At 34.6% G+C, this 24729-nt stretch overlaps 4 protein-coding genes across 7 annotated transcripts; 3 read left to right on the top strand and 1 right to left on the bottom strand.

The window, feature by feature from the left end:
* Positions 1–7444: 7444 nt before the first annotated feature.
* Positions 7445–8397, top strand: LOC108975419 (glycosylphosphatidylinositol anchor biosynthesis protein 11). Its single transcript, XM_018943894.1, has one exon. The coding sequence runs from the start codon at positions 7519–7521 to the stop codon at positions 8227–8229; it is 711 nt and encodes a 236-aa protein (XP_018799439.1). The 5' UTR covers positions 7445–7518; the 3' UTR covers positions 8230–8397.
* A 270-nt stretch (positions 8398–8667) lies between these two features.
* LOC108975417 (probable small nuclear ribonucleoprotein Sm D1) lies at positions 8668–10130 on the bottom strand. Of its 2 annotated transcripts, XR_001993871.1 has the most exons (3): positions 10050–10130; positions 9084–9628; positions 8668–9010 (listed from the first exon to the last, which is right to left on the bottom strand). XR_001993871.1 is itself a non-coding variant. In XM_018943892.1 (2 exons), the coding sequence occupies exons 1-2, from the start codon at positions 10061–10063 to the stop codon at positions 9268–9270; spliced, it is 375 nt and encodes a 124-aa protein (XP_018799437.1). In that variant the 5' UTR covers positions 10064–10130; the 3' UTR covers positions 9080–9267. The 2 variants fall into 2 exon arrangements, 1 of the variants encoding a protein (XP_018799437.1); XM_018943892.1 differs by lacking the exon at positions 8668–9010 and having other exon boundaries at positions 9080–9628.
* Positions 8737–9230, top strand: LOC108975418. The gene is made up of 2 exons (XM_018943893.1): positions 8737–8825; positions 8881–9230. Exons 1-2 carry the CDS (start codon positions 8769–8771, stop codon positions 9145–9147), a joined length of 324 nt encoding a protein of 107 aa, XP_018799438.1. The 5' UTR covers positions 8737–8768; the 3' UTR covers positions 9148–9230.
* A 315-nt stretch (positions 10131–10445) lies between the features above and the next one.
* Positions 10446–24714, top strand: LOC108975426 (kinesin light chain). Of its 3 annotated transcripts, none has more exons than XM_018943903.1 (6): positions 10446–10611; positions 14232–14858; positions 16361–16481; positions 16547–17026; positions 17357–17659; positions 24544–24714. In XM_018943903.1, the coding sequence occupies exons 2-6, from the start codon at positions 14257–14259 to the stop codon at positions 24559–24561; spliced, it is 1524 nt and encodes a 507-aa protein (XP_018799448.1). In that variant the 5' UTR covers positions 10446–10611; positions 14232–14256; the 3' UTR covers positions 24562–24714. The 3 variants fall into 3 exon arrangements, with proteins under 3 accessions (XP_018799448.1, XP_018799449.1, XP_018799447.1); XM_018943902.1 differs by lacking the exon at positions 10446–10611 and adding an exon at positions 13844–14009; XM_018943904.1 differs by lacking the exons at positions 10446–10611; positions 17357–17659 and adding an exon at positions 13843–14009.
* The last annotated feature ends 15 nt before the right edge of the window (positions 24715–24729 follow it).

Below are 24729 nucleotides of genomic sequence, written 5' to 3'. Positions count from 1 at the left end.
CAAAAATATTATTGAAAGTTTTCATTAATGTTTTCCGTAACAAATACTTTTTCACAAAAAAGTTGATCTACTACATTTCTTTTAATTACATCTCTGTGCCTAARAAAGGCAGATTTCGATCAGGTGATCTCAGCTKTGAAAAATTCTTGGAAAACAGCTGATTCTTTTGTTACTTGTAGGCTTATACAATGGTCTCTACTTCTCCTCTACCGTGCTCAAAAACGCTACTGTCTACTTTACTTTTCCTTCCTTATAGAGCATATGTGTCAACAGTCACACTCGTGGCAAAAACGCAGAAATCAGCCCTTTTTGTTTGTTTTCATTTGAACAATGCTGCCATTGCACAATACGCATATATAGTTTTGTACACATCTATGTTTTCAATTACAATTTTTTCTAATATAAAATATCAGAACTGCAAACAAACTATTGCAAATAGTATATATATTTTTCTGCTTTTATTTTATTTTAAAAAATTTCAATTTTGAAGACAACTTTTATAATTACTAGAGTATATCGAGATTGGCAACCCTGCGTTGTGAGAGCGCAATCAGCTGACACGTTTCTACGGCAAAAATCCAAATGCCGTGAATTCTCACGTCATCCTACGTCAAAGAGAGAAGGGAGCAGCGTTTTTCACTGTTCATTTACATTGCGCGCCCATAAGATAGGTCGTATCAGTTGACACAGGCCACGATTCTACGTTGCCACTGTTTCTGCTATTATTGATTTCATTACGGCTCATCTCAACAGGATAAAATCTATGTCTTACTAATTGTATTGCCTATTGCTTACAATGTATGGAATACTAATTAGTTTGCCAAATATTGTAAGAAATAAGCTGTCACTTCAGCAGTTTGACAGTACAGTTTTCATTTCTCTGAAGTTTTCGAAAAGGCAATATATGCCATTTGCACTTACAAATGACGACGTCATTTTCATTTCAGTAATATGAAATTTAGAAAAGCGAGTATTAACCGGTAGTGTTATACTATAAAAATAAAGTACATTTTAAAAATAACATTTTTAAAAAAAATTAGTATTTAGTTTAATATTGTTAATTTACAGAAAAGTTATGCAAATTGGGTTGGGAATGAGCGAAGTCTTAAATTTAATAAACTTATACAAGCATTCACCAAAATATCATTGCTCATTTTAAATTTATTTTTTTAATTGGTATACAAAATTTATGCCGCATTTATTTTATAGTAGTCCAAATATATGTCTTCTTATTTTTCTCAAAAATACATTTGTAAAGATAATTTTTCAAGAGCTCAAACCATGCCCTACATCAGCTCGAACCTACTTTCCTACGCCTTTGCGCAAATGATTATGTCAAGATAACAAAAGCCCACATACAGATTTGGCAAAGGCAATAGCCATATATTTGACAGTTAGTATGACATAAATTTTATCCTGTCGAGATGCCCCGTTAACTATTTTAGAGCTGCAAAACAATCGATCATAGTATCAATGGTTTTATTTCTGTCTCAATATCGATTATTTTTTTTACTATAGATGGCATACATGGGTGTGAGAATGTATAAACAGGTGAAGATGCAAATTGAATTCTGTATGATGTGTTGAATACAATGCTCGCGACAGACTGCAAACGACATCTGTCAAATATTAAAATACACACGTTCTTATGGACGGGCCTATTTTGACAGCTGCACGACTACACGTCTGCAGGCCGACAGTTGTCGTTCTCGATAACTTCAATTTAATCCTATACTTGCCAACGACAGTAGAGTTGACATTAGAATGGAAGATAGAGAGATGAGGTAGAGCGGTGATGTCACGCATATGTAAAATGTAAAGTCATTCACAGCTCTAACAAACTTGACGTTATTTTACAAATAAAAGCATAAAATAGGTCTGTTGCATCATTTATAATAACAATTGATAATTTAAAGCAAAAATATTTACCTATTTACTTATTTTTTGCATAAAAAGTTTCACTTTGAACAAAATATCAAAATTTCATTGAAGTGCAAGGTATGAGTATGGCCACAACGAAATTGTGTACATGCAAAATGGACAACTGCGTTGTTTTGTGCAGAGAATGTATAATATACATTCTCTGTTTTGTGTACATGCCGGCCATTGTTATGTTGCTGTCCTCTCACAAACGTTCATGTAGTAAGATTCACAACGCCATTTTCAGTTCACTATCGTGCTGCTGCAGTCTGTCGCGAGCATTGTGTTCCGCGCATGATGTTCGATTAGACGGCTAACAGAACTTATAAGATTGTGATACGAAATTTCACCATTCTCGCTGCTATTTAACAGAATTGAGCACGTTCTCTGGTTCAAACGACGAATTCATGCGAGAAAAATAAAGAGAAATGCTTTGTAGAAAAATAATAATCAAAGTCACACAGAAAATGTAAAAAAGCATTCTCTGAGTCACATACATATGCGGGATCTTGTATCATATGAACCATTTTTTTCCGAAAAATTATACAAATTTTATTTTTTTTTTTACAAAATCGGGAAAAACTATATAAAATTTATTAATTTTTTAATTTTAATTTTCAAATAAATTAATAYTTCAAATAAATTATATATATTTCGACTATTACAAAGTGAAGATGTGCCAAATGAACTTCATTTCTTCAAAGAAAATTGATTACCTTCATGAAATATGCATATTCACATTATTTCGTTATCATTTCTATATTTGTAGCAATAGAATTTCTTTGCCATACATATGTATACATATATTATTTCTTTSGCACATTTGTCTGTATGTTTACGAAAGCAAATGCGAGCCWCATACATATGTACATACATTCATAATAACAAGTGCCGCACGCATCTTTCGCATCTCCGTTGTCATGGTCAACCAATGGCCGAAGCTCTCGTAATGTCAAAGAGTCATCACAACGTTGTGTTGTTGATAGAAATTCCGAGCTGTGCCGAAAGAAACTAATAGCAGAAACAGTCAAAAACGCAGAATCGGGGGTCGTGTCAGCTGATTCGACCTATCTTATGGGCGCGCAATGTAAGTGCCCAGTGAAAAACGCTACTCCCTTCTCTCTTTGCCGTCGGATGACGTGAGAATCTACAGCATTTTGGTTTGTGCCGTCTAAACGTGTCAGCTGATTGCTCTCTCACAACCCAGGGTTGCCAATATCTATATACTGTAGTAATTATCAACTTTTATAATTCAATCTGTTCAATATGTTTGAAATTTTCTTAAAATAACTCAAAATTTAAGTCGAATGCTATTATTTATAAATATATAAACTATTTTTAAAAGTTTGTTTTCAGTTTTGATATTTTATATTATAAAAAATTGTAATTGAAAACATAGATGTGTATAAAACTATATATGCGTATTGAGCAATGGCAACATTGTGCAAATGAAAACAAACAAAGATGGCTGAATTCTGCGTTTTTGCCACGTTTTTCACTGGGCACACATTTTGATAATGAGGAAGGAAAAGGGAGGAAGGCAGTAGCGTTTTTGACTGTTCCTGCTATAACAAACGATCGCCGATTGTTACCGCTTCCCTTGCCGCAGTAACAGCTTCGCCCACAAACTAGCGTAAATATGTATACATATGTCTGAGCTTGCATACATATCGACTCTGATTTTTGCGAGCCACGGAAAAATATTTTACAATTGACAAATATTGTAAATCGACAACAGCTATGTTGCCACTTTTCTCACTTAGAACAATCACCAGAAAGATGTTCAATTTATAATTTTTAGGTTTTCGCCATCGTCGTGAAAAGACGCTTGTTGGCAAAGGCATGCTCGGGGAGATGTTACTGCGTCTGTTTTTATGAATGAAGCGAGGTCGCTTGTGGAATTTTATATATATATATATATTCTAAGTATATATACATATGCGACGCGAACGCTCACCATGTTGTGTAGGGAAGCACGGACTGCAACACAAGGGGTGAGTCTCTATTAGAATATGTACTAGGTAGTAACTTAGCTATTGAAAATGTGGGTTGCGAACCCACCTTTATAACTATAAGCWGGAGGGAGGTGCTGGACATCACCTTCAGCAACGAGCACGCAAATGGTTGGGTCTCAAGGTGGAGGGTCTCAAAGTAGCCCTCCCTGTCGGACCACAGAATTGTAAAGTTCGCACTGAAGGTTGAGGTCAGACAACTTCCCCCAAGACGCAACCCTCGAAGGACTAACTGGAGTTCCTTCAGGGTAATGCTGCAGGATGAACTAAATAGGGAGAGGCTGACCGATGATAGCGTTACGGGCCCGGGAATAGAAAGCAGAGTGCTGGCACTGAAGCTGCCCCCTAATAGTGCCCACAGATAGGCGCAACTGTCCCTGGTGGACAAAGAAGCTTGCAGACCTCAGGAAAAGAGTACGTAGCCTATTCAACAAGACAAAAAGGAACAGAGGTCTGGGAAGAATACAGGAGCTACCTAATCCTCTACAATAAGGAGATTAGGCAAAACAAACGAACTTTAGGAGTTTCTGTGAAAAGGTCTCCTCCATACCAGAAGCGGCGCGGCTGCACAAGGCTCTGGCTAGTGGAAAGATTAACGCGGAGCTAGCCATCCAAAGCAGTGACGGGACCTTTACGACCAGCGCGGAGGACAGGGCGACAGAGCTTCTGCGTGCTCACTTCCCGCAGACCATCCAGGTGGACCAATGTCTACCTGTGAGAGAACATAGGCCATCCCGCTTGGATTGGGCAACCGCTAGGCAGATAGTCACTGCGGACTCGATCAAGTGGGCAATGGCCTCGTTCGAAAAATTCAAGTCTCCAGGGGTTGACGGCATCTTCCCAGCGCTTTTTCAGCAGGGTGAACAGCCTTTGCTACCTCACCTTGTTCGGCTACTGAGGGAGAGCCTTGCAATCTCGTACATCCCTGACCCATGGAGAACGGCTGAGGTGATCTTCATACCCAAAGTTGGAAGGAAGGACTATTCCTTGGCCAAGTCCTACAGGCCGATTAGTCTAACCTCCTTCCTACTGAAGACTATGGAAAAGATCATAGACCACAATATAAGGTCGACGGCGCTGAAGAGTGYACCCCTGCATGCTGCTCAGCATGCATACAGAGCGGGAAKATCCACCAGTACGGCTCTGTACCAGCTGACCTCGGAGATAGAGAGTTCACTGGAGAAAGGGGAGGTGATGTTATGCGCCTTCTTAGACATCGAAGGTGACTTCGGCAATACATCTAGGCCGTGCTGCGCACCAGGATCGCGGAGACCAGGGCAGGCGGAACAAAGATCCGCCTGGGAGCGACAAGAGGCTGTCCACAAGGAGGTGTGCTATCACCTCTACTATGGAGCTTTGTCGTGGATGAACTATTAGCATTGTTAACTGACAATGGGATCCGCTGCCCAGGGTATGCGGACGACATTGTGATAATAGCAAGGGGCAAATTTGAAGATACTCTTTGTGACCTAGTGCAACGGGGTCTAAATCTGGCAAAGGGGTGGTGCAGAGGAGTGGAACTAAACATCAACCCCTCAAAGACAACCGTAGTCCCTTTCACAAGGCGCAGGTCCCTACCCGGCTTGAGGAACCTCACACTTGGGGGCAGAGTGATCGAGATGACTTGCAAGGTCAAATACCCGGGTTTTACGCTGGATTCTACCCTGCGGTGGAAGCAGCATGTGAACCAAACGCTGGTCAAGGCTACAAAAGCGTTAATGGTGGGCAAACGGCTGGCGGGTAAATCCTGGGGCTGTAAGCCAAAGATCGTTAGGTGGTTGTAAACCATGATTGTGCGACCGAAAATTACATACGGGGCGGTGTCCTGGGCCTCTGTAACGTCGCAGGCTACGGTGGTTAACCGACTATCGAAGCTTCAGCGGCTAGCATGTGTTTGCATGTGTTTGCATGACGGGCGCTATGCGAACCTGTCCGACGGCAGCTCTGGAGGTCCTACTGGAACTTACACCGCTCCATATACTGATAGGTCAAGTAGCCAAGCACTCACTTCTCCAGATAACAGCAGACGGATGCGGCAAAGGCAAGATAATCTCGTCCCAGATGATGGAGAGGATAAGTGACGACATTCCTATTGCCCTCCTCTCAAGGGACGGGATTACGAAATCAACTCACTTCACGAAAAGGTTTAAGGTTACCCTCGGGAGCAAGAGTGAGTGGAACGACCCCAGTCTTGAGCAAATGCTAAGGGATAGTACACTGAGGTGGTACACTGAAGTGGTACACCGACGGCTCAAAAACGTCGGAAGGAATAGGTGCAGGTATTGTAGGCCCGCGTACCAAGCTCTCCGATGGGAAGCTTTCCAAGTATTTTTCAGGCTGAAGTCCTGGCTATAAGTCGGTGTACAGAGATAAACCTCCACCTATAGGAGGATATAGCTATACTCAGCGATATTCAAGCGGCACTRAAAGCGATCTCCTCCTACGAGATCAAATCGCTTTTGGTGCAGGAGTGCAGAGAACGATTGAACAACCTAGCTGCAAAGAACCAGGTGCACCTAATCTGGGTGCCCGGCCACAGGGACATAGCCAGCAACGAACTGGCTGACGAGCTAGCCCGCTCCGTAACCTCCACCAGTATGGTTGGGCCCGAACCATTCATTGCGGTGGGTCCCCACACTCTGAAAGAGCTGCTCCGCAATGAAGAAAGAGTGTGCAGGGAAAGGTATTGGCAGCAAGCGCACGGTATGCGTCATGCCAAGCTGCTAGTTGGGGGGTATAACCAAAAGAGATTTAAATCGTTAATTAACCTCCCAAGAAACAAACTCAAGATCCTGGTTACATTCTATACCGGCCACTGCAAGCTGAAAAGGCACTTAACTAATATGGGCCTATCATCTTGCGCCAACTGTCGATTTTGCGACAGGGACCCTGAAATCCCGGAGCACCTGCTAATCGACTGCATTGCAGTCTGTAGGCGCAGGTCGAAGGCCCTTGGAGCCATGTTTCCGGATAGGGAYCACATCGCCTCGCTAGCACCCAGCAAAATACTGGACTTCRTCAATATGCTGGGGCTAAGCGAGTCCCTGTGAGTTAGGAGAGGGCACAATAGACCTACATATATTCGCAGTGCATTCCTCAGTTATGTGACTATCTATCTATCTATATATACATATACACTAAGTATATGCTTTGATACCAAATATATACGGATCCATATGTATATACTTGTGGCCGAGTCGGTTGCTCATAGAAAATAAACGAATCTCTAGGCGTTTGTTTACATTGGAATTAGCATTATTTTTCTCATTTAACACTGAAAATGCTCAACTCTGCTACTTTCGTGGTGAAACACGCTTATAATTTGTCTGTGGTGAAACTCCTCCATCTCGACCGAGTAAGCCAAAAATATTTTTACGATCTCCGCGCCGTGAACATTCTCTATTGTAAATGTTCTCTGCCAAAAATCTACAATTACAAAAACAACAGCATCTTTCCCAATATAAAAAAAGAGTTTAGAGTATTTAGTAAGGTCTGGCAACTTATATGAATTTTAAGAGCAAAACAGTTTTGAAGGCGTGTGTTAGCGTGTTTTACTATTGATAATATTATTACTTTTGTGTGAAAAATGGCACCTAAATTTGATCAACAAAAAACAAAACATCAGCTTTTCCACTTGTCCATTAGTTTGGCTACGGTACTAATTTGTATGACGTATTTGCAGTTCCAACGAAACTGGACAAACGTGGGTAGCATTTGGAAGTCCTTAGTGGTGCCTATTGTTTTCTCCAGCGAATTGCTCAAGGTACTACTTGCAAGATATTATAGTCACTCTGATGATAATTCGTTAACCCAAAAGCAACGTCAAAAGAGGGCTTCCTTCTTTTCAATACGTGAAATATGTGGAGGATTGCTTTTACAGTTTTTATGTACGGTTCTTTATGCGTTTATATGTATTATATTAGGAGCACCTGTACTGCAGAACTATGAACAGACCTTTGTACTTGCGCTCTTACTTACATTAGAAACAACAACACCTACAGTCTTGCTATTGGGAGGTGGTGGTGCATTACAAGTATGTTTCTGTGAAAAACCAGATTTCATAACAAAAAGTGAAAACACTGCACTTGAGTTATTCAAATACAATGCTATAGGCGCTATAATGGGTGCTTGGGCCGGGTCGGTCGTTGCTCCATTAGACTGGGATCGCGATTGGCAAACATATCCCATACCAAATGTGGTTGGAGCTTTACTGGGATGCGCTCTAGGGAACATTTATGCATGCTCTCGAATTTTGTACGCCACTGCAAATGTTTTTTTAAACATAAAACGCTATTAAGGGAAGCTAATCTTTCTTCCGAATAATAACGAAATCGCTGCCAATAGAGTAAACAAATATTAAATTAAATGTAATGACATAATTTTCCAATGTAGTCAAAAACGTAGCAATTTGTTTTACCATAAGTAAATTGAATACCAATATATAATTATACTTTCTATAAATGTATATATGTCCAAAATTTTTTTATAGTTATATTAAAAATAAATTTTTTTTTTAAATTAACAGGTGTGTGTTTATTTATTATTGAATAGAAACAGTAAGTCTTGTTGAGAAATGCATTAATGGATTTTTTAGCTAAATAGTGACGTTGACGATCTGCGTATTAGTTATTACTGGTTTTACTAGTTGAGAAAAAATAGAATATGTAAACAAATAAACACTACTGTCAAAATTCGGTAAAAGTATTATTGTTATTAAAAGTAAATTTTAAAACCATTAAGAAAAAAATAAATAATTTTATTATACCAGCTTTATATATAATACATTGAATTTCTTATTCGAATTACTTATTTTGGAGCTAAAACGGAATTTTAAATATGGTATTTCGTCACCAACCTTTCCAATACCCACGAAATTGCAGCTTAAAAGATCAAGTATGTATAAATATATCAACTTTTACATGTCACTTAACTTAAATAAATGTTTAAGGTTGATAGCGTTGAACACGATTTGCTATATTTAGGAAATAAAATTCGTGGACTTGAAGATGCATTGGACAATCCCAATATTGACCAAACAATAGTTGCTGTGTTAGAAGATGAAATATTAGTGATGAAAGCTGAAGTCGAGAAACATAAACAAAACGTTAAAACCTTGCACAAAGACAGATCCAAACAGATAGGCATAATTACCATTCTAATATTTATTATATTGATAGTATTCACTATGTACAGACTGTTTTATGCTTGGTATTAAAATAATATTCAACATCAATGTATGCAAATGTACTGCTGGGTATATATACATTGCGAATAAAAAATATAAATTTCCATGTTTTATCCTTGAAGTTTTATTTAATTTCAGTATTTTAAAATCTTAACGTCTACCAACTGCCCGTCCACGACCCCGACCTCGAGGTCCACCACGCCCGCGTGCTCCACGTCCTCTGCCGCGATTACCTCCACGACTGCTGTCTTTTTTCTTTGTTTTTGATTTAGGTGTATCATCAATGAGCAGTGTTTCTAACGGTAAGCTGTCTGGTAGTATGAAGTATCGTATGTTGTTACCGCGAATACTTAAGGATTCCAATTGAACTGGGTCCCTGTTTTTTATGGTCATTTTAACAGACTTTAAATGAGTGTTCATCGCTACATCTACTCCTGTAATTGTACCATGAATTTGAGTTCCATTTTTTAATTCGATTGTCACCGTTTCGTGACTTAGTTTCATAAGAAATCTGAAAAAATAATTAAATTATTAAACAATAAGATCCAAAAACTAAAATTAATTTTCAAAATTAGTTCAAACCGTTTCTAAATGTGATTTTACAAAAAAAGAAACAATGACGGATTATATCAGTACATCCCACAAGTATTACTTTATTTTACAATAGTGCATATCATCCATATATATTATTTTAATATATATATAATGAAAATTTCATTAACCATTGTATATTTCCTAATAAACATTTGAAACGTGCTAATAATTATATACGCGAAATGCATCGTGTTCCAACTCTCATAGTAATTCCCGCCGTAGTCTAAGCACCCTAATCATTTAAACATTCTAATGAGAATTTATTCCCTTTGTGTTTTTTTTTTTAAATAATATAAAAAATTATAATGATTTGAATTACTAAAAGTAATGTTATTTACCTAACCAACTTCATCTTTAGAAACGCTTCTCTCAAACCGGCAATACTAAATAATTACTTTGCTTTTGTTGTCATGTTGCAAAGACAGGTCTTGGAAATACGAAACATAACAGGAAGACAAGAGTTTTAACTTTGCCAATAAAGTCAGAATAAAATAATTGTAATTTTGCTTTTTACAATTTTCAATCAAAACTTTCTATATTAACGAATAAAAAAATAAACATAATTAGAGGATCTTATCTACTTATAAGAAAAACGATTTTAGAGTTAATTTAATTATTCTTGTAATAATTTATTGAAATCGACGTTAGTATTTGCTATAAAAATTTTGAATATATGGCAGCCTGTATTCAGATTAAGTATTATCATTACTCGTTACTGTGATATTCGAATTATTTTAGGTGCAGTCAAGTATTTTGTTCGTTCCATAGATTTCGGTCGAAACTTTTTTGGACCGTCTAAGTTTTTTTCAGCGCAAATAAATAATTCTGCATCAAACGATCAAAAAAGTCGAGTTTTCCACTGTTGATCGACTCTTAGATATCATTCGACTCTTGCTGCAGGTAAAAATTTATGAAACCTATAAATATTTGGTGTTAGTTTGTTTCTGCTTTATCTATGATAGCAGCAATTAGCTCATTTGGAATAGAGAAAATGAATTAACAAAATTAAATGAGTCATTAGTGAAGTAATGTACGTATTTTTAACAAAGTGTCGTTAGCAAATACCAACAGTTTAAGTGTATATACATATACATAATATGATAGAAAAGTGTGTTGCAAGTTAGATATGTACACATATGTTTATAGCATATTAATCAATCCGTACATACATATGTTTTCACTCGTATGCACATAAGTACTTGGTTATACTATTAAAACTAATATCTTCTTAGTTATAGATTTATCTATCTAGTTATAGATTTAATTCCTGTGAAAGTGTACCAGCAAGCTCTTTCAGTGTATTTCATTCTTTCCTTTTTATCGTATATACCATAAACGGACTCCCTAAAATGTAATTTAAATAATAGACCATATGTTGTCCAATACCTTCGTATGTCCTATACGTTTTTGGGTCAGAAGTAAAAAACGTGCAAAAGTTCAAAATTTTAAATTTTAGAGAAAACTTTAGAATATTGTCTATGGATTTCGAGGATAAAATGGGTATGGGCGGAAGGGGTACAATTCTGATTTCCTTGGCGCCGCGATCTGAAGGTACCGTTGGAAAGAGGAAGTCCTTCTGATTATATTACGAGATATTCGACTTTAAAGTTCAAAAATTCCCAAAATTGGAACATTTCAACAAGATATATCACTACATTTAACCCACTTTATGGGGTTCATTTAATTAAACTGTAAACATTTAAACAAATTCACAATTTGCTTGTTTGCAGGTTTTATAAGTAAGACATTTATATTTTAATAATTAGCTTTTACACTCGTAGTGAGCATCACTTAAGGAATTCTATGCGAAAAACTAGTGTGTTATTTATCTTCTGTGAAATATAAACGTAAGGTAGCACTGTATATTAACTGATAGTTAGAATGAAAAACTTTTGTTATTGTGTGAACAAAAATAATTGAACAATAGTTAAATATTGAATAAAAGTTTCTTTTGCAAAGTTTTTGCTATTGAGCGTGTAGTTTCATCTTTTTTATGTAAAAAAAAAAATAAGAAAAATTTTTTTTGTAACAATTCCCACAACAGCCGGTTCTACGCACCGGTATTGACTCGGATTTTATCCGACCAAGGGCTGTTTTTTCGGCGATTTAACCCCGTTTGAATCGGTGAGTACTACTAATCTTTTTTATGTGAAGGAACAATTGCAATACGTTCTGAAGTACTTAAACGTTGTATTTTCCCCATATTTATTAACTATAATCAAATTTTTACAAAATCAGGTTATGATATAAAAAATGTACCTTATAATATTTATTTTACTTACGAGGAAAAATTTTTGCATCTACAGTAGATCTATTTCGTTCAATATTTCGAATAAATAAGAATACAGAATAAAATTAATTTTAAATAAAAAAACACGAAAATTAGATACAATATTCATTTAGAAGTTCAGAACCAAGCTATTTCATATTAAGATTTGTGCAGATTTTTTAAATGCAATTTTGTTGTTTGTCTACCAAACCAAAATGTATGTAACAGAGAGCTGATTACTAGCGCTATTTTTGTAAGGAGTCTTTAGTCACTATTTCAGACATTTTGAAGTAAAGTCTCAATTTGGGACCAGCTATTGTAGAAAGCAAGAATGCTTGTTTTCCAATTTGAATATCCTTTAAAAAGAAAACAAATTCAAATTAATTTCAACGATTTATTATTATTGTTATTAATGAAAAAGGATACTACAATTAAACCTAAACAATATAAAAAGTATCAGCATTAGCGACTAAGGCCATCAGCTTAATAACTTATTAAATAAATCTAAATGTTATAGGAAAGATTGGAGGACATCGATAGGGATTTATGTTTTCGTAGTAGTGGGAATATCTGGCCCAGATATATTTCTGGTGTCATTTTTGTTAATGCTATTTATAAGTTTTAAGGGAGATGTAGTTGCTAATTTTGCTTCGAAGTCTGCTAGAGTGTTCCCTTGTAAGCCGATATGACTGGGTATCCATGAGAGTTTAATTTGCAAATCGTTTGGTCAGAAAAATTTAAGCTGCGATTTAGAGTAGCATTCCCGGATTTCGGGGTTAAAATGTGTATGTACGCATAGAGGAGGTTCTCCAGTTTATAAATGGATTTTAAATAAAGTTTGATATGGAATTAAAGTTATTTTCGCACTATTCAATAAAAAATAATTGATTAGAAACGAAATAGAGTAGTGTTAGTGGATGTAAAAGTATAAAATATAAGTGTAAAAAGCAGTATAAATCGAAGAAACACGCATTTTAAATAGTTGAATTTTTGAACTTTAAATGCAAATATCTCAAAGACCATTAATCAGCGGCAACTATATATATTTTTTAATCTAGAGGACCTCCTCTATCCGTACATACCCATTTTCATCCCGAAATCCGGGGATGCTATTCTAAAATTTACGTTAAGGATAGCTTGATAAGGAGTCACTGAAGATAAAATGCTTGTCTCTACTCTTCGTTGCTATCTTTCAAGCGTAAAGGATGGCAGTCGATTCTGCTGTAAAAATTGAGGCGAAAGAGATAGTATAGCAAACAATTGTTGTATAGTCAACGATATTATTGTGCTTAGAACCATCAGTGTAGAGAGTTTTCCAATCCCACGACAGTCGGGGGCAATGTGGTACACGGACGTTATTTTTGCCAAATTTACTTTAGAAATTTTACAAAATATTGGGAAACCATAATCAATTTTTGACAAAATAACTGATTTTATTACAATATGAATGAGTGTGTTAGTATTGCTTTCTAATTTTATATTACTGAGACATTTAATAATGTTTAATAAATTTTGAAGTGATAAACAAAGTTATTTCATGTATACCTAATTTATTATGGTAAAAATTTAATCATTTATTTTATATGTATTTCTGATGGGTATTGCAACTAATTTGACATTATTGCAATCCACTGACATACTCTTACCGGCGGTATTTCATTTATACACTATTTATTTAAAATTTATAGTAATTTTATTGATTTCGTAATTTATTCAGTTCATTATTATAGCGATATTTGCTAACAAGTTTCGTATAGTTTTTGATTTCATGTTCTTTAGTTAATATTTGTTTTGTGTATGGTAACGTTTGGAGTCTATATTGTGTTTTGGGGTTGAAAATGACGTAATTTTTCGTGCGCTTGCGCAGACCATTCATAAATATGCTATGCAGATTATTGATTTTTGGACATCTGTACACACAGAGAGAGTGGAAATGTACGCGTTTACGGACGTAGAAGGATTTTGGCTACTGAAAAAAATATTTTTTTTACAAAATGATAGCATCTAAGGCAATAAGAACATATAGAATGTAAGTACTATTAATTTACTGTTATCAAACATAACATAATTTAATCATGTATCTACGTTTAGTTTATTTTAAAGATTGGGGTCTTGACGATATATATATATACATACATATACTGAAAATTCGAGTTGTAGTATTTTCCAATATGCACATACAAATACGCTCATACAACTGCCATGATTGATTAAATTTTAATATATATGTTTCAAATCTGCTCATTTTCAGACGAAAAATCGAAAGCATTGGCAAGATGACTCAAATGACACAAGACGAAATTATTAGCAATACAAAAACAGTGCTGCAAGGTCTCGAGGCCTTGCGTGTAGAACACGTCTCCTTGATGTCTGGTATGGGCGAAACTCATCGAGAAAATGAAAAATCCGATATAGTTAGAAAAAATATTGAACATATTGAATTGGGTTTATCTGAGGCCCAAGTGATGATGGCACTAGCCTCACATTTGCAAAATATCGAGGCCGAAAAACAAAAATTAAAAACACAAGTACGCCGATTACATCAAGAAAATGCGTGGCTACGCGATGAGCTAGCCAATACACAGCAAAAATTCCAAGCCTCCGAACAATTGGTAGCACAATTGGAAGAAGAGAAAAAACATCTCGAATTTATGGCATCTGTTAAAAAATACGATGATAATCAGGAGCAAGAGGATTCATGTGAAAAATCCCGCACCGATCCAGTCGTCGAACTTTTTCCTGATGAAGAAAATGATGAGCGAAACAATATGTCGCCAACGCCGCCAAGTCAATTTGCTAATTCGACTGCTGGTTATGAGATACCAGCACGTCTACGTACTTTGCATAATTTGGTGATTCAATATGCTTCGCAAGGCAGGTGTGTATGCGTTTCAATACAAATATAGTATAATATGTACGTGCATATTTTTGTATGTGGCTGCGGGTTCATTGAGTTCAAAATAAAATTAATATTGTGAGGACAATAAATGAGTAATGTGAGTGTAGGTAAGAGAGCATATAGGCATGCTGAACAAAAGGATAATTCCATAAATTTTTATATTACAAGTATTTGCCGGCTTTTTGGTATCAAAACACAATTTCATATGCCCCATATGTCTAAACCAATTTATTTTTTTAATGTTTAATTATAACTTGAGGATTAAATTTTTTTCAATCCAATACGTAAATTAAAAATAAATTTTTAATTATTAATTTCACGATTTTTGGGATTAAAATATTTTATTTTAATTCGGACATTCTTGATTAATTTTTTATTTTTTTTAATTCTCAACCCAGTATTGGGAATAGAAAAATTAATAAAAATGTTTGTTCAAGTATTTGGAGAAAAAATAATTAATATAAAAAAGTATTTGTTTTAATGCATCATTTGTAACTCTGTTTTTGCATTTGTTTGAGCCATATTTATTTATTTACTAGAAAAATTGTCTTGGAAAATAAAAGTGGTTTAAATAATATACATAGTATTATTAATATAAAGAGAAAACCAATTTAGTATACCGTAAATTGAGGAATAGAGAGATTTTTTCAAGGGGTCGTTTTTAAAAAAATTGAGTTTCCAATTGCGTATTTTGTTCTGGACATAGAAATAGCACAGTAGACAGCTTCTGCGGAAATTAAGAAAAGTTATTAGAAGTTTTTTAAGTGTGCCAACAATTTTTCAAAATTGTTTGGCATCGTCGAGTCCAACTCAAACTAACTTCTGGCACCTATTTTATGGAATCGCGTATTACGCCTTCTTGATGCCAATCCAAAGATTTTCAGAATTTTTGAATAATTTCAGAACTTACCGGGAAAACGCTTCCCAGATCATTACGCTAGCACCGCCGTGCTTAAGGGTATTGTGGTGTACTTAGGGAGCTCTAAAATACTCTTCCAAAATTTGACGTCCATTTGTAAGTGTTCTTTGGCAAAGTTCAGCCATGATCTTATGTTTCTTTTAGACAGCAATGGTTTAATTGAGACGCCTTCGTACTAGTTTACTGGATGAGTTAATTAAAAATTTATGCCATAATTTTTCGGTAAGATTTAAAAGGATTAGGTTGTATTTTTTCGATGATAGTTCTTTCATGTTAACTGTTATAGCATGTTCCGTTGTTTTACGAATATTTTTAGAAATAACCAAATGTGTGCTATTTCTTTAACCAAGCAAAATTCGTTACATTGATTAGAATAACAATAAAAAAAGTAAGCGAGATAACGGCTTATTTGATAAAACTAAAAAGCGGATTTGAATAATTAATTTTAAAAGTATGCTTTTTTTTTGACCATGACGTTTAATGTTTATTAAGAAAATTAAAACTTTTTAACGGTACGCTAAATTTATTTTTTATTTTGTTAAACCTAACTTTTTATAATTAGATACGAAGTGGCAGTTCCTCTTTGCAAACAAGCACTCGAAGATTTGGAGAAAACTAGTGGCCACGATCATCCCGATGTTGCCACGATGTTAAATATTCTTGCCTTAGTCTATCGCGATCAGGTGAGAAATTCATACATATATGAGATTTTGATGAACTAATTTTCTTAACTTTAATTAACCTTTAGAACAAATATAAAGAGGCAGCCAATCTGCTGAACGATGCGTTGTCTATTCGGGGCAAAACACTAGGTGAAAATCATCCAGCCGTAGCGGCCACATTAAACAATTTAGCCGTTTTGTATGGTAAACGTGGCAAATATAAAGATGCCGAACCACTTTGTAAGCGTGCACTGGAAATACGCGAAAAGGTGCTCGGTAAAGATCATCCCGATGTGGCGAAGCAATTGAACAATTTGGCATTGTTGTGTCAAAATCAGGGAAAATACGATGAAGTTGAAAAGTATTACCAACGTGCATTAGAAATATATGAATCGAAACTCGGTCCAGACGATTCGAATGTCGCTAAAACCAAAAACAACCTGGCCAGTTGTTATCTGAAACAGGGCAAATATACAGAAGCCGAAGTCCTCTATAAGCAAGTCTTAAATCGTGCACACGAACGTGAGTTTGGTGCCATTCACAGCAAAAATAAGCCAATTTGGCAGGTAAGTATCAATTGTGGTTATTTAGCCAATATGTAATAGGCAGCAAAAAAGCTTTAGCAGCGCTTTGCAAACGAAACGAACAAAGAAATAAACCAAAAACAAGGAAAAAGTCGTGTTTCCGCTTAACGGCGTATATTTGAATAACATTTATATACTTATCTACCTATATATATGTATAATGCATATGTATATATGAGACAACTGCTTATTTTCAGTAGTCATACATATTTATATATTTTTGATTGACTTTACTATTGTGAGTTATGAATAATAAGTTATACATATTGTGTGGTCTTGTATTGCAATACCTTTGAAATCGTTTCTGGCTAGGTTGCTGAGGAGCGAGAAGAACATAAATATGATGATTGTTATAATACACCATACGGCGAATACGGTGGCTGGCATAAGGCGGCGAAAGTCGATACACCAACTGTTACGACAACATTAAAGAATCTCGGCGCCCTGTACCGGCGACAGGGTATGTTCGAGGCAGCCGAAACATTGGAGGACTGTGCGTTGCGTAGTAAAAAAGAAGCATTAGATTTAGCTAAACAAACCAAAGTTGCACAACTGCTCACCAGCGGCGAAAAACGGCGCTCAAGACATTTTAAAGAAGATGCTGATAATGATGAGGTAATTTTTTTAATGGGATGCAGTTTTTTCCTTTTTGTTTCATCACCTTATATGAGCCTTTAATTTTTTTTTTCCACACGGCTTTTTCCTTTATTCGGAATAACATCATCAAGTTGTATATGTTCATCAACTTTTTAGTTGCCATTCATATTTACTTTTGTGGTTTCTTTATTTTGCATGCTTATTTTGTATTCAAACCAAATCTTTGAACTTTAAGCAAAGTTATCTGCAATCTCCAGAGGTACTTTTTAAGGTTATTGCTATAATTAGTTATTTTTAATTTTTCAATCGTATATTAACCATATAACAAATATTAATTCACTCTTCGTTTACTATATTATCATTTCTTAATATTTTTTGTTCTTTTTCACTTTCTAATGATCTGAATGCGAAAACAATTAACATTTTTTATAAAATTATTTATACTTTTATTTATTTTTTGTATTATTGTTTGATTTTATTCAGCAAAAATTATGTCTTCCACTTTTGCCTAAATATGCTATATTTATTTACAATTTTATCTCTTGATCAAAATTATATATTGGACTATATTTATCTATACTATCAGTTATAAATAGTAGCGGACAAAGAAATCTAGGCAGTCAGAAAATTTTATGTTTTCTCTCTTGCTTAGAAAGTGTTTTTTATTTGACGAAGAGTTGTATAAAACGTATTTGATGCAATTTAAAAGTCAAAGTTGTTTTTCTTTCGGTTCCCGGTGCCCTATTATTCTAAGGAGTTTGCCGTCTTCGTACAGTTCGAGTTCTCATTTCGATCTAATTAGACGCAGTCACTCTTTAGATGTTATTCTACACCTTGCAGTTAAAAACCGATTTGACGCTTCATCTATTGGGCCAATTCAAAGTTTACATACGAAATCCAACATTTGTTTATGATTTTTTTAGTTCGTATGGAAGAAGACTTTCTACTAAAAAATCTTTACTTTCACTTTTTTAAACATTCACAATTACCGACAATTAAAAAATTGTTGAGTCCATATATTAAATGTGTCGAAAGTAAAAGTCCACATCAATCTTTTAAGGTACGGAAAATTATAGAGCGATACCTCAAAAACTGAGTCATTCGTTTATATACAAAAAGTGTGCCATAAAACTAAAGCACGGAATATACCTTGTCGGTATTTACATTAACAACATAATAAATTAGTCATTAAATGAAATGTTCTTTATTTTTATCACTAGGCCATTAATAATTAATAAAATTAAATAAATTAACTTAGTAAAAAAAGATGAAAATTCAAATGTGAAAAACACCAAAAATTCTGGTGAGATAAAACTAAAGCACATGTCTATGATTTTTAACTTTTGTCTAACAGTTTCTAATTATAAGCAAATGTTGGATATGTGTAGTTATTATTTTTTTCTAATTTGTACGTATAATCGGTTATGACTATTGCAAAAATGTTTGATATTGGGTTGAAGTTGATGGAGGCAAAGTACGTTTCCTTTCGGCGTTATCGACATTTCACGAAAATAAATTGAAATGAGTATAGTAACGATATAGAAACAGTCGTTGTTTGGTGTTGTAATAATTGAGGGCGATATAGAAACGAGCGCGTTTATTTGAAGTGAATATTGAAATTTGGTAATTTTAGTGTCAGAATTGGATAAAAATTATATTAAAATTAATTATTATTAAATAACATTTGTAAATTTGTACTTTTATATCAATGAAGGTGTTAAACACACACACATATATATGTATATATTATTATTTTTTCAATATTTATGTATTCATTGGATCTACTTGGTAAAGCCTAACACTAAGTATTCAAATCTTAAATCTATTTAAAACTAAAGAAGCTCAAGAATGTGGTTGAGCTATTTTGGTAGAACGTTGCTCTCTAGTAGGCTGGTCGGTAACTTCTTTTTAAACGTGTTTGATTATAGGAATTTGACAAGGCATTAGCTAATGGGTTCGTGAAGTTTAGAGATATGTCTCATTCTGCTGTTCTCTATCTTCGTCTTTACCATAGGAATATAAAGATCTTTATGAATGTTTTCACTACGCATATACCATGGTGCAACCGTGATTGCATTTTTGATTGGAAGTATTTTAAATTGGAACCTTTGTATTATATAAATGTTGGTTGCACATTTCATACCCCACAGTTGAGTGCCATACATCCAGATCCACGTGAACCTTCAATCCAGGTGAATCACAAAATAAGTTACTTCATTCACTTGGGGTACTAAGACATTGTTTATTTCTGGTCTTAGCGGGAATGTAACATGCTTGCATTTTTACTCATTAATATTTATTCGCCAGTTGGCTAGCCATTCGATCAAAGTTAAGTGCTGCTCTAATACTCTTGATGCTCTGATGAGGCATTTGTTACGGCTTACTAGAGCTGTGTCATCCGCGAAAATTGATGTCAATACGTTAGTAGCTGTTGGAAAATCTGCTGTATATATTATGTACAGAGTTGGGCCTAGCACGCTACCCTGAGGTAGTGCAATTCTGACAGCTAAGCAATTCTGTCTTGGATTCCACAACACCTGATTATTGTTATTGTACTTAAATTCACAAAACAACATATAACTACGTAAAGTATAATGGCGCTATTAAGCGTCGCCAAACTTGTTTAATTTTAAATTAAAATTTTGATGGTGATTTCAAGAATTCAAATTGAGGAAAGAAACAGCGATAACAACTCCTAAAACTTAAAAACTATAACGGAAATAGGGTCGATTATTGTCTTAGTATAATTTAATTCACAAAATGGGTGAAATATTTTCTGCAAAACGTAAGATACATTCATTCATTCATACAATGGCTCTTTGGGTGTTACTATACTTTATAATTTTTATTTAACATTATCTAAAGTTTTCTTTGGCGTTTCGATACATTTCAAGAAAACGAATTTAAGAACAAAACGACGATAATAACTTGGAAACAAGAACGACAATGGGATATATGACAGATTTTTGTAAAAAATATGCTGCCGCATAATATTATGTAAAATAATAATATTTGTAATAAAAGCTTTTATAACGGATCCGAAACATACTGTAATTTGTGTAATTAGGACGTTTTATTCATACAAGTAAAATAATCATGGTAAAGCATTTCCGGCGACACAATAAATAAAGATTACGCAACCAAATCATGAAAGATACAACTTTTCAATCGTAATCTCATTACGTACACCACGTTTTGTCGCACCAAAATTTTGGAATTTTTCATACAAGAACAATGAATGTCCCAATATTAAAAAAAAACAACTAATAATTTAATGCCTATTTCATGATTTTATTCGTTTAAATACCGGCAAGGTAGATTACGTACTTAAGATTTGTCACGCTATATATTTTATAGGGCCTTCAATGTTTCCTTCTGAGAAGCATGTTCACCCTATATAATAAGCTATAAAACTTGAATTTCACTCCCAAGACTCGAAAATTATGGCAATTGCCTTTAAAATTATCTACGCTCATCGGTTCAATACTTTCCATAACTCTCATAACTTAAAACTTCCGGTTGCGAGTGAAATCGTTCCACATTTTGGTCTATCTATAATATATGTATCTAATTCAAAAACTATCGTCCTTCTTTTTTCTTTATATGATTTTAAACGTAATGTGTTTTGGGGCTAAAAATTTAAGAACTCGGTACATATGCATCCGTAGCTCTAATCCCCATTTATGAGTTCCATCGTTATAGTTGTTTTTACAAGTATTCGAATGAATTCATGTGCCAATTATATTATAATAGTTGACTCGCAGATTTCGTACTGCCTCAATTGATAGATAAAAATCTAAAATTTTGTATAAAATAATTTTAAAACAAACAAAAGGAATTTGTACTTAATAAAAAAAAGACATATTGTCAATGAAGCATGAAGTTTTATTATTATTTTTGACACTTCACGTTTCTTACTTACAAAACAGAGTTTTCCTGAACTACTGGCTATTTATAAGGTTTAAATTTTATATTGAAAGACACATACTGTTGTTATACAGTCTGTTAACCAATTTAAATCTTTGTTATAAAGTATATTTTTTGTTTTGTTACGTGGTGCGTAAATAAACAAAGAAGACTGTTTTCCGACGCGCGAATACACGACGACGAAACATGGAGACTCTCCGTTGAATCTACAAACTTCTAAAGTCTGTCCTTCCCATTTATTTAAGGTTACCGCAAAGACTAGGCGTACTGGAAATTGTAAGCGCTTAAAATCGAATGGTAAATCACAGGATCAAGAAATACTCTGCTTTGCATTTTCTTTATATTATTGTAGCCTCAATGACGTTATTAATCAACTTTTTCGCAGGCAGTCTTGTACAAGTGACCAGATGGGGTTGATTAATGTTTCGCAGCATGATGACAACAGATCCTACTTTTAACGGCAAATTGTGAGGTGGTAATCCAGGCTATGCCAGTGAATTTAGAAACTCCATGGAACAGTTGAGTACGTCGTCCTGGTTCATAACGGTGTCGACTGATTTGAAAGAAAACAACTGTCCTGGAAGAAAAATTCTGAATAGTCCCATTGAGATCCTCAACGTATTTATTTTGCCTCCCACTCGTTTACCCAGCCAATTGTTATTATTGAACTGTTGCGCTATACCTGAAAAAAAAACACGCTGAATAAGCTCCTCTTTTGATTATGCGATGTGACTGAAATCTGTGGGTAATGTGATGAATCCAGTCGAGGTGACTGCAACTTTACTATTTCCAATGTCTAACCACTGCTTCGCAAACACATTTGCAGTTTCACTTTGTTGCAAAATTACTCCTAACTTAGATGTTCATTGGAGTGTCTTTACGTACTGCCACAAATTCGATTACTTTTGGCATGCATTTAGTTCGTCAGCAACAGTTGATGGGGGAATAGTCTGACGAAAATTACCAGTGCCCCCAGTGACCTTTTATGGGCAATTGCGCATTGATCCCAAACAATCAATTTGCATGCTTGTAGGATCTTGGCTATTGCGCTTTTTTTTGGCGATGCTGCAAATTGGTGTTTCAGTGGTTTGCATATTTAATAGTAATTTTAAGACAGAATGTGCAGTTCGCGATCTAATTCTCGCAAAAAGCAATAAAATTTAGAACGTTTTTTCAGTTCCTCCGGGGCATGAAGAAATAAATTTTACCAGATCCACTGTTCACAGCTTCTATCAAAGGGTCGTAGCGTCGGATCATAGTGAAATGCAGCTGGTTCCAGGATTACAGGAGCACTGCGTCTGCGGAATGGCTCAATTTCATTAATCGAGGTCGCTGTTGTTTGATAGGCGCGATATCTTTGTAGTCTAAGCCTATCTACTTCACTGTCAGAACGCAATTCGGACAGCAATACGACTATTTTCTTTATCTGTCCCTCTCTCGCGGACTCTGACATCCGCCTTCGACCACAGTGAGTGATTGTAATGTAATGATTGTGTGTGAATGTTGATTGGCTGGAGACTAACGAACAGAAATTAATTTTTATATATATAGATAAAAGATAGATTATATATTATGTTTTGGCCTACTAATACCTGAAAGCTTTGCTTGACTGCACGCGAAGTTTCTTCCGAAATACTGAGCAGGTTCTGATATACAAGATGCGTTCCAAAGTAAACAGGTCTTAAAAAAAACAGAACAAATGTTTTTTTCAGCAAAATCAATTTGTTTTATTATAAATAGTCTCCTTCGGCTTCAATACAGCTTTTTGCACGGTCCAAAAACATGTCGAAGACTTTTGAAAGGACTCTTTTTTCCGAAAAGATATTACATCAGGTGAATATGGCGAGTGGTTAATGGTTAAAATGTGATATTTGGTCAAATAATCGATTATAAACGTCGAACCGAATGTTGGATTCTGAGCAATTTTTGGTCGTCAGTTCATTTGTGCGGAACAAACCGTGCACACACCTTTCGTTAGCCCAAATGTTCGGTCAAAATGCAATAAATCGATGTTTTGAAAATGTTTAATTCCATTTCCATGAATTTCAATGATGATTTCGGTTGATTTTTGATGAATTCACGCACAGTTTTGATGGAATTTCCGGTGATCACGGATTTTGATTGGCCACATGTTGATCGTCATTTATGTCCTCATGATTACTTTGAAAACGTTGAAACCACTCGTGCACTCTGCTACGGGATAGGCAATCATCGGCATAAACTTGTTTCATCATTTGAAACGTTTCGGTAAAAGTTTTACCAATTTTAAAACAAAATTTAATGTTGACTCTTTGTTCGATAAAAAAATTTTCTGACACTTAAAAATTCTCATTGGACAATCGATAAAGATAGCAGATTCTAAGTCGACATATAAATGGCATCACCAGAGGGCGCTAGATTCAAAAAGTGCTGTTTACTTTGGGACGCATCATGTATTGAGTGGTTTCATTTTGTACTTTCTAATAATTTTCAAAAAATAATTAGTTATACTGAATTAATTAATGTTTTTTTGTTTTAATGAAAATGTAAATCAAGCAAAAAAGTGAAGCATACAATGTCTAGACTATGATGTTATTAAAATATGCTTTATATTGAATTGAAAAATTAATTAAAAATCTTCTGGTTATTATTCTAAAAAGTATAATCATGTCTCATATACAGAGAGACAGATTAAGTGCTTTGAACGCTTATGTAATTATTTAATCTTATCTTCAACTTAGTAAGGAGTTACATGGGTTAACGAACATTGGAATAAAACTAGTCTAAAACTAAAAACTATCTATAATCTAAAAGCAGTTTTAAGAAATATCAGCAATATTTTGTAATTTGTAAAATACATGAATATTAACTTAATTTAATTCCCTTATTTATATGAATAAGTACCCTAATTGTATAAGAGTAAAACTAATATATAGTATAGTGCTTATGTACTCTATCTAATTTCTAAATAAATATTATATTTTCTTTAATTTCAGAAGGGTCACAAGCCTTAAAGGGTTTGGCGGTGATGGCTGGTCAGCAACGTGTGCTACACAAGCTCACCAAAAAAAAAAATAATAAAAAAATATTTTAAGTTTTTCTACACAAGTAACCATACAAAATATTTATTTACTCATTCCTTAATAAAGTTTGTTCACGCAAATTAAGATTTTTCTGCTTGA

Source organism: Bactrocera latifrons, unplaced genomic scaffold (assembly GCF_001853355.1).
Source record: "Bactrocera latifrons isolate USDA-ARS-PBARC rearing strain unplaced genomic scaffold, ASM185335v1 scaffold_646, whole genome shotgun sequence".
In the NCBI taxonomy this organism is placed as follows: domain Eukaryota; kingdom Metazoa; phylum Arthropoda; class Insecta; order Diptera; family Tephritidae; genus Bactrocera; species Bactrocera latifrons.
Note: the sequence above shows the minus strand (reverse complement) of the source record. Positions and strands in the feature narration are given on the sequence as shown.